This window comes from Lampetra fluviatilis, chromosome 35 (genome assembly GCF_964198595.1).
Source record: "Lampetra fluviatilis chromosome 35, kcLamFluv1.1, whole genome shotgun sequence".
NCBI classification, from domain to species: domain Eukaryota; kingdom Metazoa; phylum Chordata; class Hyperoartia; order Petromyzontiformes; family Petromyzontidae; genus Lampetra; species Lampetra fluviatilis.
The window spans coordinates 2,536,453-2,553,395 of NC_136309.1; the positions used below are offsets into that span (position 1 = coordinate 2,536,453).

At 51.4% G+C, this 16,943-nt stretch overlaps 1 protein-coding gene across 1 annotated transcript; it reads right to left on the reverse strand.

Annotated features, from left to right (window-relative positions):
• Nucleotides 1-1,923: 1,923 nt before the first annotated feature.
• On the reverse strand, nt 1,924-16,087 carry LOC144944693 (germ cell-specific gene 1-like protein). Its single transcript, XM_078873053.1, has 7 exons — nt 16,029-16,087; nt 10,972-11,383; nt 9,509-9,556; nt 8,191-8,343; nt 5,111-5,222; nt 4,154-4,344; nt 1,924-2,327 (listed from the first exon to the last, which is right to left on the reverse strand). Exons 2-7 carry the CDS (start codon nt 11,357-11,359, stop codon nt 1,924-1,926), a joined length of 1,296 nt encoding a protein of 431 aa, XP_078729179.1. The 5' UTR covers nt 11,360-11,383; nt 16,029-16,087.
• Nucleotides 16,088-16,943: the final 856 nt, after the last annotated feature.

The window sequence follows — 16,943 nt, forward strand, 5'->3', positions numbered from 1 at the left end:
CTGGAAATAAACCCAGTGCACACGCACAACATCCCCCTTGGTCAATCCACTGCTGGATGAGTGCCTCTCGTCAACACGCTCGTCAGTGGGGGGAGTGGGGTGTTGAAGGCAGGGCGCACAGACGCGTGTGTCCGTTCGTACATCGAACTTCTTTCGCACCGTACGCGGCCAACCGTGGCTAACAAGAAGAAGCAGCAGTTCCAAAGGAATGAGTTTACAATCGAGAGCGTGGAAGCGTAGTTGAGAGGGTTTCAATGAAGACATGCAAGCACGATCCAGGCTCAACTCGAATCTTACCTTCCAGTTGACGTGAGTGTTCATCAACCTTCTCAATGATAGCCAACGTGGTTGGCATTAGTAAGTACTCAGTGCGGCGTAACATTGAGCGTTGCATCGCGTAGCTTGTGAACAGCGGCGACGGGATGGGGAGCACTTTGTCCAGCAGTGGATAGATCAAGGCTGACGACGAGTAACCTTCACATAATGAGGAAGTAATATTTATTTTTGTGATCGAGTCTGAAACGTTTTGTTTTAAAAGAATGTTCGGACCACGCGCTGTCTCGCCTTGTCGATGGACGTCGCACCTCGCCGTCGCTTCCTTCCCAGTTAATTTGCCAACGTTGGGTCAACGTTGGGTCAACGTTGGCCCGTGGTTGTAACCGTTCTGCCAACTCATTTGGTAACTCCCTCCACCCCAAAAGTGGAGCAGCCCGTGCCTGCGTCACAGTTGAAATGTTTCTGTTCCTCAGTGTCATGGAATTTCCATCCACTTTCTTGGGATGCTCTCAGTTTATTGAACTTCTCTGCCTCAGTTCTTTGGGATTATTTCCCCTACCTCCCTCCCCAAGGTCTCTCAGTGGTCGTCTCGCCATTAACTAAGCAAATATTTATTGTTTCTAACGAAATTAATTAACAGTTGGATAGAATGTAACCCAGACTCTCACTCGCAAATTCCAGGCGATGTGTTACCACTGCAAATGTCAGCATTCACGACCCACTGAAATTCTTGTTTCGCTTTATTTTGTGGACGTAAAATTATTGCGACTTTCTGAGAGCCCATTCTTACCATTGCTTTTTCAAAGTCACGACCACGCACACGCACACGCATGCACGCAATATTGTACAAAGTATCGTATACATTGTGAAAAAGAGATGGGGTTGTTATTTTTATTTATTAAAAGCAACACAAATAAAGGAATAGCATAATACTGTAAAATGAAATCGAGAAACTGTCACCACCATTATGAAAAGGAGTCTTGAGATTAAATAATGCTTTTTCAGCAAAGTATAAAGAATTATTATCATTTGGAGGGTCAGACTGCCGTTCTGGATTGGACCACGTGTTGAACTTTCACTGCAGTCGTGCGTGGCGAAAGCTTGAACTGGCAAAATCAAATTATCTGTTTCACCGTCTGCTGGGCATGGTGGCCAAGGGAAATTCTTAACAAGCTCCATGAAAATAAACTTTACAAAAAAGACTCCTTCCCTGCCCGGGCCGTTCTCGAACAGAAATGTTCGCACCGCTTCGAGAAATTTCCTTAACGGATCCTTCGCCTGACGACGCGACTCCATCGTGGCGTGCCGGCCGCACACACCGGGAATGACCTTTGGGGGGCAGAAAAAGAAAAAAAACCCTCACCAGAGAAAGAAAATGAAACACGTTACGACAATTCTCCCCAGCACGCCGTTACGGCAAGCGCCGCGCTTGGCACAGAAGCTGATATTCTTGGTTCTTTCGGTAAAGTCACGTAGATTCAAAATAATAATAAAATGAATTTTTTTTAAAAATTAAAATAATAAATTGAAAATATTAAAAGCAAAAAACCCAGGGGCTGATCTCAGAACGAAGCCTCGCTCGCACATCGCCACCCCCCCACCGCCCCCACTCCCCGCGCATTCGACCGTCGGTCCGTCGCGCCGCGCTCAATAGACTTTTTCCTCGACGGAGGCTTGGCGTTGGGGGTTCACGAACACGCCCTGCGGGCCCCGCTCGCTCTCCATCGAGCCGTGAGCCAGCGCCTCGGCCGCCTCCCTGAGCGCGTGCCGGCCGCAGCTCGGGAACGGCTCCCGTGGGGCGTTCCTCCGGCTCGTAGCCACGCCGGGGCCGTGATGCACGCGGCTTGTACCGCCGCTGCCAGCGCCACCGTCAGAGGGCTGCAGTCCGTGGGCCAGGATGACGGCCTCGGCCGCCCCTCGGAGCGCCGTGACGCTGCCGGGCCACAGGTTGGGCGGCCCGTGGTCGGGGTGCCGCGAGGTGTGGGAGTCCCCGCAGTGTTCGGTGAGGGCGGCCGCCGCAGATCTGATGCCCAGCTCCAAGTCTCCTTCATCTGGGGATTCCATAATTGATGATGATGATGATGATGGTGATTATTATTATTTTCTTGGTTCTTTCGGTAAAGTCACGTAGAAGGGAAGTAATAAAATAATAAAAATAAAACATAATAAAACAATTCTCACGACGTTTCGGCCACAACGCAAGCAGCCGTCCTCAGGCGTTGTGGCCGAAACGTCGTGAGAATTGTTTTATTATGTTTTATTTTTATTATTTTATTACTTCCCTTCTACGTGACTTTACCGAAAGAACCAAGAAGATGAATCCCTGCAGTCACGAAAGCTTTAAATCGAAAAATTATTATTATTGTTGATAATTGTTTTTTTACCCTTCTATCTGGCAACAAAACTGGCTGCAGGTGTTGTGGTCTATGCAAACATGACTCCTTGTAAAAAAAAGGTGTCAGTTTTGTTGCCAGATAGAAGGGTAAAAAAAACAATTATCATATTTTTTACTGGCAAATGAGGTTCCAATGGTATTATTATTGTTGTTACAATGAATTGGAAGTACTGTACTGTAAAGGGGGAGTGCTGTAGTTATCACACAGCGCTGTGAACCTGGCGACTTGAGCAATAAACGATAAAGGGACGAGCGCTGCAATTGTTTTCTCACGCCGCTGCTGGCAGAAGGGCCTTACCGGAGAGAGCTCTAGAGAGCTCCCCTCTCGAGGACAATGTGGCCCACTTTCCCACGCTGGTTAGAAGTCTTGCAAGAGGTGTGAGTTACCCACACTATGCTCCACCACACGGCAGCAGCGCGGCTTGGCGAGAGATCGAATGGAACCGGCGGCCTCTGTCTGCATTGCAAGTCCAGTGCGCTAGCCGCCACATCATGGTGGCATCCCACGAACAACTACGGGGGCACGCACTTACCCGGTAAACATGCCAACGTCGGGCTAACGTTGGTCCAACGGGTCCAAGCGCATGCCACGTTAGCCCGACGTTGGCATGTTTAACCCGTAGCTGTCGCGGGGCGGCTCTCCACGTGATCTGATGGACTCGTGGTGATTGCCGGTACATTGTCAATGTTGGGCAGCTCATGGTGAACACCTGATCATTCCGCGCACTTGGATAGCGAGATTTGGACCTCGCAGCTTCGCGTTCCAGCGGTCCATCAGCCTCGAACTCACCTACCCACTCACTCACGGTACTCACCCAGCCACCCACTCACCCACCCACTCACCTACTCAGCGGTCCATCAGCCTCGAACTCACCTACCCACTCACTCACGGTACTCACCCAGCCACCCACTCACCCACCCACTCACCTACTCAGCGGTCCATCAGCCTCGAACTCACCTACTCACTGCCGCTGCACGATATTTATTTTATATTTTATACCTACGTGACTTTACCGAAAGAACCAAAGAGTAAGATAGACTGTTTAATAGAGCTTACAATGTATGAATACTGCGCACACGTGATAAGCTATGTTCTAAGAGTTGCACGTTTACAGATGTACTTGTATGTCTGTAGAACTTCTTTTGCACCGTATGTAGCCAACCATGCTAATCGGAGGTGCGGGGAAGGATAACACACGAAACACAAAAGTCAGTTATAAAGAAATTAGTTTTCAATCTCGTTTTGAAAGTGCGTAGCTCCAATGGATTCATAATATCGGAAGGAGGAGCGTTCCAGACGGCCGCAGAAGCGCATCTGATAGAGCGAGATGCCGGTGACCACAGTATTTGTTCGGCGCGTGATGGTTTACGCTCAGCGGCGATATCAGCGAAGGCGTCGTGGTTCATTTGCGGCAGGCACCTCGTGTGCGTAACGAGTGCGACCCTTGCGCTCGCTCGTCCCGACTCAGGCTGCCCCCTTACCTGGGTTGCAGCGCTTGGCCGTGCCGGGCCACAGGCCGAGCAGGACCTCGGGGTCCATGAAGACGTCCCTCTCTCGCAGGTTCTGCTGGAAGACCTTGCGGCGGTGGCGGAACTCGAGGACGGTCTTGGTGTACGTGTTGAGCGTCGTCACCGAGGACGCCATGCAGCAGGTGAACGAGATCCAGGCCAGGCTGCCCGATTTGCCGGGGGTCGGGGTGGAGGTCGGGCGGGCGGGTGAGTGGAGGGGTGTTTCGAGAGAGGGACAGACGGACGGACAGGGAATTGGGAACGATTCGTTTGGTGCGGCGATTAGCAACGAGCAGCAGCAGAAGCAGCAACGGGTGGTGAGTTTTCTTTGGAGATGTTCTGGCAGCTATCGCTATGGCCAGGCCCGTCTATAGGGGGAGCGGGGGACGGGGGGGCGGGGCAAATTCCACTCTGTGGGCCCCCCCCCCCCCCGACGCCTTCAAGTGTTACATCTGATACCGTCGAAGCGCGGGTCCCCCCAAAGCGCGGGGCCCGGGGCAGTCGCCCAAATTTGCTGTACCCGAGGGACGGCTCTGGCCGTGGCTTGGTACAGTGTTTTTATATATTCATTTATGTATTGCGCAGTGCCTTGGGATAGGAATGTATTTTATTTGATTTATTACAGAAGAGCTTCCCACACCTCTGTGGGAATGCACACAGGGGCCACATAATCTAGGGACTGGACGACAAACCCAACAATGATGACATCACCACGGCGCTTGTGCCAGGCTAGGTGCACCTGAACAGGTAGGGCACCACACACACACACACGCACCAATTGATTTTCTCACACGTGGCATCTCTCACACACACGTGCGCACGCGATGGCCCCATCGGCACGCGACACAATTAAAAGGGGGATATGTCTCGCGGCGCCAATGGAGATGCAAACGATCGTTTCCGCGAGGCCATCGGAGAATTGCGACACACCAGAAGGACCAGCCGTAGTCCCAGCTCTGAGGCCTCCAGTCCTCAGGCCCGAGGTGCGCCGTCACCTGGAACACGGTGGTGTACATCATGTGGGCCACCATGCCCAGCAGACCTGCGTCAGGCACACAACAGACAGAGACCCCCCGTATAGCCTACACAGGCTGTTGGGGCAAGTGCTGTTTGGCCAAGGACCTATGAAACCCCCTCCCCTCTCCCCTCGTATACACGGACGGATTGATAGGTCTCATGATGACGGTCTCTAGGTGATGGGTAGACAGGGTTGTCTGTGATGGTGTCTCTCATAATGTATCGAGAGACTGCTCTCTGATGGAGGTCTCTAGAAAACAGAAGACATCTGACGCTAAAAGGGTCTGTAGACGTGAATAGGCTGAATATAAGAATAGGTTTCGCCATTTCTGGCAATAACACAGCAGGTGTTAAGATGTTAAAACACCAAACAGAAATCTTTTGCAAGGAATCCTGTCTGTATTACCCGCACGTACTTGTGGTGAACATGCAAACAAAAACATTCTCAGATAATATGATGCATTGTCTTTGAAACTGATTGGTCCACACCAGAGACAGCTTTCTTTAGAGCCTCGTCTCAAACGGTGTTAGACCAGAGGACGCCAAAAGGCGAACAGCACAAAGGCAATGTCACTATCAGGGCATTCATAGCTCTGTGCATGTTCACCACAAGGACGTGTGGTTAATGCAGACAGGATTCCTTGCAAAAGGTGTCTGTTTGGTGTTTTAACATCTTAACACCTGCTGTGTCATTGCCAGAAAGGGCAAAAACATATTCTTATATTTTGATAGTGGCAAAAAAGGTCCCATATTGTGAATAGACTGACACTGCCCGGTATACGCTTATTTTCAGTAGGTTACAATTAAGATAAAAACAAATTATATGCACCCGCGATTTCTAATGTGAGGGACAAAGCGAACCCATGCCCCCCCCCCTCTCCAAACAGTGAAGTGAAACTCCGCCTGTGGCGCCGCTGTAAGTTGTCCGTGAGTGAAATCGCTATTTCGAGCGGACCGAAGCGACCCGGGCCGACCATCGTTTCCGCGCAAATCAAAGGCGACGACGCGAGACTCGGGGCACGGGCGCGTTCCAAACGACAGCCCCCCCCCTCTCTCTTCCCAATCCCTCTCTTATCTCTCTCTTATCTCTCTCTTATCTCTCTCGCGCGCGCGCGTGACACGGATGCCACGCCGTCGGCGATTGATCAAGCGCAGTCCACCTGCCCGCTGCGGCGGGAGTGGTTTATGTCGTGACATCAATTCTAGATTTGAAGCTTTCGTGACTGCAAGGATTCATATTCTTAGGTTTTTTTCGGTAAAGTCACGTAGGTAAAATTTTTAATTAAAATTAATAAAAGTAAAATAAAATAAAAAAAATCACGACGTTTCGGAGGCAACACAAGCTTCCGTCTTCAGGTGGAATCGTCACAGCCCGACAGCTGTAATCAGCCAGATCTGCTGCATCGTTTGATGCAGCAAATCTGGCTGTGACGGTCCCACCTGATGACGGAGACTTGTGTTGCCTCCGAAACGTCGTGATTTTTATTTTTTTATTTTTTTATTAATTTTAATAAAAAAATTTTACCTACGCGACTTTACCGAAAGAACTAAGAGTATGAATCCTTGCAGTCACGAAAGCTTCAAATCTAGAACCCCCGGACTGCTGGTGCAGCAAGAACCGTGAATATCCACGCGGTGATCCACTACACGGGTGTTTGGCACATGTGATGTATCGATAATTATTACACACCCGGAGAAAACCCAGCATCCAATAAGCAGGGGATACCAGATCTAATCTACATTCTCGATCCAGTACGCATCGAACATGACAGCTGCCTTGCTCGCACTATCTGTTGCCTGCGTTATAAGCGTAATTATCAATGATTGGTCAACGAATCGTTGGCTCATTCCGTGCCTATTATTACACTGACTTTATAGGCTGAGAATGGCAGATGTATGACCCCCGTGGCTTTAATTAGCAATGTTTAATTAGACTGCTGTTTAGATTTATTTTAATTAAAATACTCTGCAGCTCCGAACACACGCTCGGCTCCAATTAAAGATACAAATTGATGGGACTTGCTTCAATTATTGATGATTGAGCATTGCAAAGTGCATTATTTATGCTGCGGACATCTGACCTCAAGGCCTCCTTAACATCCGATGAGGCTTAATTGCCCCAATTAGATAACAGAGGACAAGGAGGGGTGAAGGATGTACATCTGATACACCGCATAATGCGAATGCATAATGTACGTTGACTCATTAATCCCCCCCCCGCCCCGCTACTTTGCTGAAGAAGAGTGCACAAGCGTGGTCCCCACATCTACGCCTCTATATCAGGAACGAAACATCTTCTGGCGAACGTCGTCATCGCAAGAGGCCACACGTTTGGCGCAACGGCTCCTTCGCTGACTACGCGCGATTAATGAACGAAATCTCCCTGTCATCTCTCCCTGTCATCTCTCCCTGTCATCTCTCCCTGTCATCTCTCCCTGTCATATCTCCCTGTCATCTCTCCCCATCATCTCTCCCTGTCATATCTCCCTGTCATCTCTCCCTGTCATCTCTCCCTGTCATATCTCCCTGTCATCTCTCCCTGTCATCTCTCCCTGTCATCTCTCCCTGTCATCTCTCCCCATCATCTCTCCCGATCATCTCTCCCTGTCATCTCTCCCTGTCATCTCTCCCTGTCATCTCTCCCTGTCATCTCTCCCGATCATCTCTCCCCATCATCTCTCCCGATCATCTCTCCCTGTCATCTCTCCCGATCATCTCTCCCTGTCATATCTCCCTGTCATCTCTCCCCATCATCTCGCACTGTCATCTCTCCCTGTCATATCTCCCTGTCATCTCTCCCTGTCATATCTCCCGATCATCTCTCCCTGTCATATCTCCCTGTCATCTCTCCCTGTCATCTCTCCCGATCATCTCTCCCCATCATCTCTCCCCGTCATATCTCCCTGTCATCTCTCCCTGTCATCTCTCCCGATCATCTCTCCCGATCATCTCTCCCGGTCATCTCCCCGGCGGTGAGCGTGTACGCCCCGCACCGGCCAGCACGGTGAACACCGACGCGAACGCGTTGAGCCGCAGCGCTCCAACGATGTTGCGCTGCTGACATAGCTCGAGACACATCAGGATGAAGCCGATCGCCAGCAGGCAGATGTACAGGGCCTCGGACGTGATGGCCAGCCACAGCACGCCTGCGCGACGGCAAGAAAGAAACATCCGGATTAGCTCTAGATTTGAAGCTTTCGTGACTGCAAGGATTCATATTCTTAGGTTTTTTCGGTAAAGTCACGTAGGTAAAAAATTAAAATTAATGAAAGTAAAATAAAATAAAAATAAAAATCACGACGTTTCGGAGGCAACACAAGCTTCCGTCTTCAGGTGGAACCGTCACAGCACGATAGCTGTATCAAGTAAATGAGAGATTCCAAGAGATACTACCCTGTATATACACTGGTTGAGGGGGGGGGGATGGGCTAGGACAGGCCCCCTTTTTTATATTATTATGGTAAGGTGCGGCTTGACAAGGCTAGTCTACATAAAAAAGGACTGAGCCTTTGTTATGTAGACTGGCTGAAAGGGGGGGGGGGTGCCAGGGTTGTTAAAGTACTTTCATTAATTTTAATTTTTTACCTACGTGACTTTACCAAAAAAACCTAAGAATATGAATCCGGATTAGCCTTCAATAACAACATACATTCATAAAGGCGCAATTGATGCAACAAGTTAGGAAATATAAACACGACAAAGTTCAGAGTCCAAACTGGGTCGTACGTGGGAAGTGTAGCGCTGCAGGCGAAGCACGCGAGTCTTTAGAGAAGACCGAAACAAACAGGGCTCGGTCACCCCAGGTGCAGAGTCGAGTTCTGGGCACGTGGGCCAGATGTAAATGTGCGGACCGGAGAGGTAACGACGGTGCGTGCAGGGAAATCAGTTGTTGAATGTGACAATGTTGGTGCGAGGCCGTTTGTGGCCTCGTGTGTGGAGCAGCTTTCAATTGTACCCGACATTTGAATGGGAAGCCAATGGCAGAGATTTAAATTGTCGGGGGTGTTAATGTGCTCACGGGACGAGGCTCCTGTGCTCGAGAGTGCATTTGAACTCACGCGATCTAACCCAACAACCTTTATCACGAATAATATTGGTCGTGAAAGCCTGCCACGCGTTAAACTGTCTCAGCGGATGAAGCTGATGTCCTCGCTGTCGTTTTTGTTTTGTTTTATCATGGTAGCTCGAAGTCGCATTGAGCCCTGCAGACTAAACGAGTGCTTCTCGGCGGGCAGAGAGACAGGCAAAGAGGGGTAGGTGAGGTACTGTAGGTGCGGGCGTCGTGCTCGAGAGAGAGAATGCGTCGGTTACCGCGCTCGGCGGAGGGAATGAGATCCACGAAGCTGCGGCACTGCTCGCCTGCCCGGGGCAACACAGAACGGGGCAGGGTGGAAAACATCGCGGCAGTCACTCAAAAGCGCGCAAGGGGTGGGCACGAGCAGCCGCTTACAACGCCGGTAGCGTGCAATTTGACGCGTGCGTTATAAGCGGCACTCTTCACAACGTGACGGGCGCGTTATAAGCGGCGTGCGTGTTTGCCATTCGCGAGCGGCGAGTGGGGGGAGCGGCAGGAAGGTGGTCAGCGCGACGCGCTACGAAAACCCAGACAGCCGTGTTCGATTCTCGCGAGCGGCCACCGCCAGCGACGATTGTCTGAACATCTCCTGGGCCTCCCCTAGGTAGACTCAGCCTCGCCCTGGTGTGGTTGTGTAAACATCGCCACGAGGGAGAAAAAGGCGGTCGGTTCGTGGTGCTGGTCACCCACCCCCTCGCTAACAGCACTTGCCCAAAAAGTCCGTGAAGGCCAGGTGAACTTTGAGGCCACGTGAAGTGTGCGGAGGCTCGCTGCTAGAAGGTGGAGGTCACGAGACCCAGGTGCCACAGGTTGACTCATTGAGATGACTGGCAGATGCATCAGCTGTGCTTCCGACTGTGCCAACTTGCTACGTTTTGTCCGCCCGACGCTCCGCTCGTTGTTGCGAGCGTCGCTCCTCTGCCCTCCGTTGTTGCTGGAGTGCGACTGCCTCCAACTGCCCAGTAGCAGCCTCCACAGAGGCCGATCTTGACACCGCTGGTACCGGTCACCGGCAAGTCCACTCAGCTCCACATCCTCCCGCACCGCGCCAGCTTTATCTCTTCTCTAGCCTTTACCACGCTCGTTTACCCCACTCCCGACTGTGTCACCGTGTCCCACAAGACGAAGATCTCCCATATAGCCTCGAGGCTGAGTCGACCAAGGGGAGGCACAGGACCGGTTCAGATAATCGTCGCTGGTGTTGGCCGTGAGTTTCAGTTTCACTTTCATTTATTAGGATTTACCCTGTGAGCCATTCGGCTCTTGATTTGGGTGCCACCGCAACAAACAATAAAATTACAAGATTCACCTAAAATTCATTGTACACAAATCTAAACATCACGTGCGTAAACAATAAAAGCCTACAGAAAAAGCACCACCCGTCCATGCTGCGTACAAAACGTGCAAAAAAAAAATCGAACCAGTAACAGCACTACCGCTTCTTCTTGGTTCTTTCGGTAAAGTCACGTAGAAGCGAAGTAATACAATAATACAAATAAAACATAATTAAATAATTCTCACGACGATTCGGCCACAACGCAAGCAGCCGTCCTCAGGTGAAGACCAGGTCTGTCGGGGAGACAGCGTCTGAACTACCGTTCCCCACAGGTGCCAGCACACACGCGGAGTAGAGGGGGTGGTGTGGGGAGAGACAGAGAGAGAGAGAGGGGGAGGCAGGCAGGCAGGCAGGTAGGTGAACCTTCTTTGTAGATGTTCTCCTCGCACGACAGCCAGAAGCCCGTGTGAAAGAAGCGGTAGGCGTACTTGTCGTCGCCGGTGTCCCACGTGTAGTGGATCACGTGCACACTCCTGTAGCTCACGGCGCCCGCCGGGCCGCCGAGCGACGCATTGATGCCACCGCCGGTGGCAGCGGTGGCCACGAGCATCTCCTCGCCGCCCACCGTGGTGCCGTTCATGTGCACGCAGTTCACGTGCTGGCCGCGCTCAGGGTTGCAGATGGGCTTCACCACCTTGTGGATGCCCTGGTACCAGTAGGTGGAGAGGAACGCCGTGCTCGAGAAGACCAGCGCCAGTACGTTGAGCGCGATGGCCACCACCGTACGGCGCTGCCTCGTCACCTGGAGCATCCTTCGGGTCGCGTTGGTGCGGGGCTGCGGCGCGCCGATTGGACACAGATGCGTGGACACAGATGGATGGACGGATGAATGGACAGATGGATGGAGGGATGGAGGGATGAATGGACAAATGAATGAACAGATGAATGGACGGATGGATGGACAGATGGATGGACGGATGGATGGACAGATGTATGGAGGGATGAATGGATGATAGATGGATGGATAAACGGATGGATTGACGCATGGACGTATGGATGAATGAATGAACAGATGAATGGACAGATGGATGGAGGGATGAATGGACGAATGGATGGATAAATGGATGGATGAATGGATGGACGGACGGTTACATTTCGACAAAGAGGTACCTTATTCTCGACCCCTCCTCCCGTAATTGTGATGATCATGAGCTGAGTCAACCTCCGCCTTTGACAGGATTGGAACCTACAACATCTCCGAGACGAGCGATTTGTATAACATTACATCGCGTTTTTGTAAAAAAATATATCTTCCTTGAAGAAATCTTGTCGATGTAAAAGCAAAAATGTCCTTGAGATATCGAGATAACATTACATTTTGGAGTCACGTTTTCATAATTAACCTCGCCATGTGAACGTCTGCCGTGAGCTTCGTGCTCACGATCGGGTCGCATCGGACGGAATTAATTGGAGAAACAGGAATGTAAAAGTATAAACAAAACACGGACCGCATAGTAAGCCCACAGAGACTCATTTACATACATTGAGAAACATACAGAAACATAGAGATCCTGATAGGTAGAAGGATATACATGGAGAGAGGCATTAAAGGCAAGCCACGGTAGTGTGATTGTGGCCATGCAACTCACGCTATGGACCGCACAGTAAACCCATTGTGCTCCATCAAAGGAGGAGAAGGGGAAACAGCGACATGAACTCTCTCTCTGCTGAAACCCGTTCGTCGTGGCCAGCAGGAGCAGACCTAAGCGCCATTGGTGACACCGAGTTCGTGAACCACATCGCCGCTGCTGCTGCTACTGCTGCTGCTGCCATCCCGCGCGAGGGTCGATTTGAAACGTCGGCGGGTGACGCCCCCGCATGTTCAAGTTCATGTATTAGGTACAGCCCTGTGAGCCATTCGGCTCTTGAATCTGGTGCAACCGCAACAAACTAAAAACAAAAACATGAACAAAAAACCTCTTAAGGTGAATATGTGACTAAGTGCAAACAGAAAGTCCAAGAAAAGACAGCAAAATATTGCAGAAAAAGCACCGTACACCAACGCTGTGTGCAAAAATCCCAGTGGGATGCAAGTCAAACAACAACAACAACAACCACAAGACAACTTAGATTAAGGCCATCAGTCTAACTCTGTACTACAACAAATAAACATGGCTAAACCAATACACTTTTCGAAATCACCAAAATAAAGCCATGAAAGCAATGAAAAAGCAATCATAGGAACTGTGACGGAATTTTCACAATAAATGGCATAAACAACATGTACTACCAAAACTCTGCAGCCATAGCTGGCTGCATGAGTCACTCCACAACAGCAGGAGCATCAATCGGAGTATTATAATTTTTCAATGCACCTTTAAGATCAGCACACTAAATCAAAATACAGGTCATACTTTGTAGTGATCATCCGGAGCGAAATATTTTATTTTAAGCCACTGAATAGCACTGGCAGCTAGGGAATGGGTTGAGAGGATCGAGGAAGGACGCGATCCGTCACCTGTGCGGCAATAAGGAGGAGAAGGAAGATGATGATGATGACGAGGAGGAGGAGGAGGGGGATAGAGAAGCGGGTACCTGTCCCACGAACAGCGAACCACGAATACCAGACTCAGGAACTCCCAACAGCAGGAGCCTGGAGCCTGCAGCGACAACCCGCACTCATTCTAGATTTGAAGCTTTCGTGACTGCAAGGATTCATATTCTTAGGTTTTTTCGGTAAAGTTTGTTATGTAGTCTAGCCGTAGTCTCAAGCCGCACCTTACCATAATAATGAAAAGTGAGCCGATCCTGGCCACCCCCCTCAACCATTATATATACGGAGTGGTATCTCTTGTAATCTCTCATTTACTTGATACAGCTGTCGGGCTGTGACGGTTCCACCTGAAGACGGAAGCTTGTGTTGCCTCCGAAACGTCGTGATTTTTATTTGTATTTTTATTTAATTTTTATTTTTTATTTTACTTTTATTAATTTTAATTTTTTACCTACGTGACTTTATCGAAAAAACCTAAGAATATGAACCCGCACTGGATGTCGCCATCGCGTCCACCGACTCCCAGACACCAAACACACAGACGCACAAAGATGAAGATACCCGTAGAGGCCACGCAGGTGCTTGGGACAAGTGCCCTTAACGATTGGCCAGTAGGGCTTGTGTCTAACGCCACGCCCGGCCGCCTTTGTCTCCCCAGTGCGAATGTTTATATACACCACACCAGGGTGCTAATTTAGGGCTGAATCGACCTACACACGCAAGCACATTCACAGAAAATGCCACACCAAAAATGTAATTCCAGACACTAAATATGCACTCCGATACACACACACACATACCCATCCACAGAGACACACACACACATCCAGAGAGACACACACCCATCCACAGAGACACACACACACCCATCCACAAACACACACACATACCCACCCACAGAGACACACACACACATCCACAGAGACACACACACACATAGCCATCCACAGAGACACACACACACATACCCATCCACAGAGACACACACACACATCCAGAGAGACACACACCCATCCACAGAGACACACACACACCCATCCACAAACACACACACATACCCACCCACAGAGACACACACACACATCCACAGAGACACACACTCATCCACAAAGACACACACACACACCCACAGAGACACACACTCATCCACAGAGACACACACACACACCCATCCACAGAGACACACACACACGCTCATACCCCCACCGCACACACACCCCTTACAATCAACCACACACAGTCACCACCAATCCAGCATCCACAAAATACAGACTGCCCCCGTATAGCCTCTAGCAGTCTGTCAGCGAGCACCTATTAAGGTTGACACGATGCGCAAGATGATGGTGCGGTCAACACCGCACCCGGCCGCTTTTGTCTCCCTCGTGCGAACGTAAACACTGATTTGAGGCTGAGTCTACTTAAGGGAGGCCCCAGGACCGGTTCTGAAAGCACTCGCCACTGACGTTAACCGCGGCTCGGAATGGTAGCGCAGTGCGCTAACCACTGCGCCACCCATCACTGACTCCATCACGTACCTACACCCCCCCCCCAACATATACCTACCCACGCAGCACGTGCCTACCCACGCAGCACATATCTACTCAGTACCACATCACTACCCAATAGCGACCTTGTCGATACCTCCAACAAATGTCACACGAATTAATAATATTAATAAATTAGTTAATTTTTCGCACCTCCGATGAGCACGGTTGGCTACGTATGGTGCAAAAAAAGTCCCACATACATCGTCAATTGTTCAGCCACTGTGACTGTGTATATACAGCTAGGGTATTCACGTCTCACCCTGCACCTCCCTCCTACTCAGCACCCACCTACTCACTACCCACCCTGCACATACCCCCTACTCACTACCCACCCTGCACCTACCCCCTACTCACTCCCCACCCTACATCTACCCCCTACTCACTCCCCACCATGTACCTACCTCTTACCCACTAACCACTCCGCACCTACCTCCTACCACTACCCACCCTGCACCTACCTCCCACTCACTACCCACCCTGCACCTACCCCCTACACCCTACCCACCCTGCACCTACCCCCTACCCACCCTGCACCTACCCCCTACTCAGCACCCACCCTGCACCTATCCCCTACTCACTACCCACCCTGCACCTACCCCCTACTCACGACCCACCCTGCACCTACCCCCTACTCAGCACCCACCCTGCACCTATCCCCTACTCACTACCCACCCTGCACCTACCCCCTACTCACTACCCACCCTGCACCTACCCCCTACTCACAACCCACCCTGCACCTACCCCCTATTCACTACCCACCCTGCACCTACCCCCTACTCACTCCCCACCCTGCACCTACCTCCTACTCAGCACCCACTCCCCACCTACCTCCCACTCACGACCCACCCTGCACCTACTCCCTACCCACGACCCACCCTGCACCTACCCCCTACTCACTACCCACCCTGCACCTACCCCCTACTCACTACCCACCCTGCACCTACCCCCTACTCACGACCCACCCTGCACCTACCCCCTACCCACGACCCACCCTGCACCTACCCCCTACTCACTACCCACCCTGCACCTACCCCCTACTCACTACCCACCCTGCACCTACCCCCTACTCACTACCCACCCTGCACCTACCCCCTACTCACTACCCACCCTGCACCTACCCCCTACTCACTACCCACCCTGCACCTACCCCCTACCCACGACCCACCCTGCACCTACCCCCTACTCACTACCCACCCTGCACCTACCCCCTACTCACTACCCACCCTGCACCTACCCCCTACTCACTACCCACCCTGCACCTACCCCCTACTCACTACCCACCCTGCACCTACCCCCTACTCACGACCCACCCTGCACCTACCCCCTACTCATCACCCACCCTGCACCTACCCCCTACTCAGCACCCACTCCCCACCTACCTGCCACCTCGGCCACCTCCACGCGCACTGCACGCGCGCTCCGCTGTCAGCGCTGCGCTTGCGAGGCGAGAGGGGATGACGGCAGGCAGAGCTGTGTTCAGGGTGAGTGTGTGGATGTGAGTGTGTGGATGTGTGTGTGGATGTCAGTGTGTGGATGTGTGTGTGTATGTGAGTGTGTGGATGTGAGTGTGTGGATGTGAGTGTGTGGATGTGAGTGTGTGGATGTGTGTGTGTGGATGTGAGTATGTGGATGTGTGTGTGTGGATGTGTGTGTGTGTGGATGTGTGTGTGTGGATGTGTGTGTGTGAGTGTGTGGATGTGAGTGTATGGATGTGTGTGTTGATGTGTGGATGTGTGTATGTGTGTGTGGGGAGCGGTGGTGTAGCGGTTAGCGCGCTGCGCTATGAACCTGGCGACGCGGGTTCGATTCTCGCTCACGGCCAACACCAGTGACGATTATTTTAACCGGTCCTGGGCCTCCCCTAGGTCGACTCGGCCTCAAATGAGTACCTCGTGTGGTGTGTAAACATCGCCACTAAGGAGACAAAGGCGGCCGGGCGTGGTGTTGGCCCACCCAACCCCCTCGTGTGCCGTGCCGGCCTTTATAGGTGCTCGCTAACAGCACTTGCCCAACAGTCTGTTAAGGCTATACGGGGCATCTTTCTGTGTGGATGTGCGTGCGTGCAAACACGGGGAGCGGTGGCGCAGTGGTTAGCGCCGCCACTAACACCGGTGACGATTATCAGAAAACCCACACTGTGTCAACCCACACGGTTTATCCCAGTATTCTTCTTATACGGGGAAATTGCGTTTTCAGGTCCATACGGCGTACAGCCGTTTCAATAGGGGCTTGTGTTTTTTGTCTATTTTTTTGTGTCTCTCCCTTGTGATGGGACGTTGTAGGGTGAACGTTGA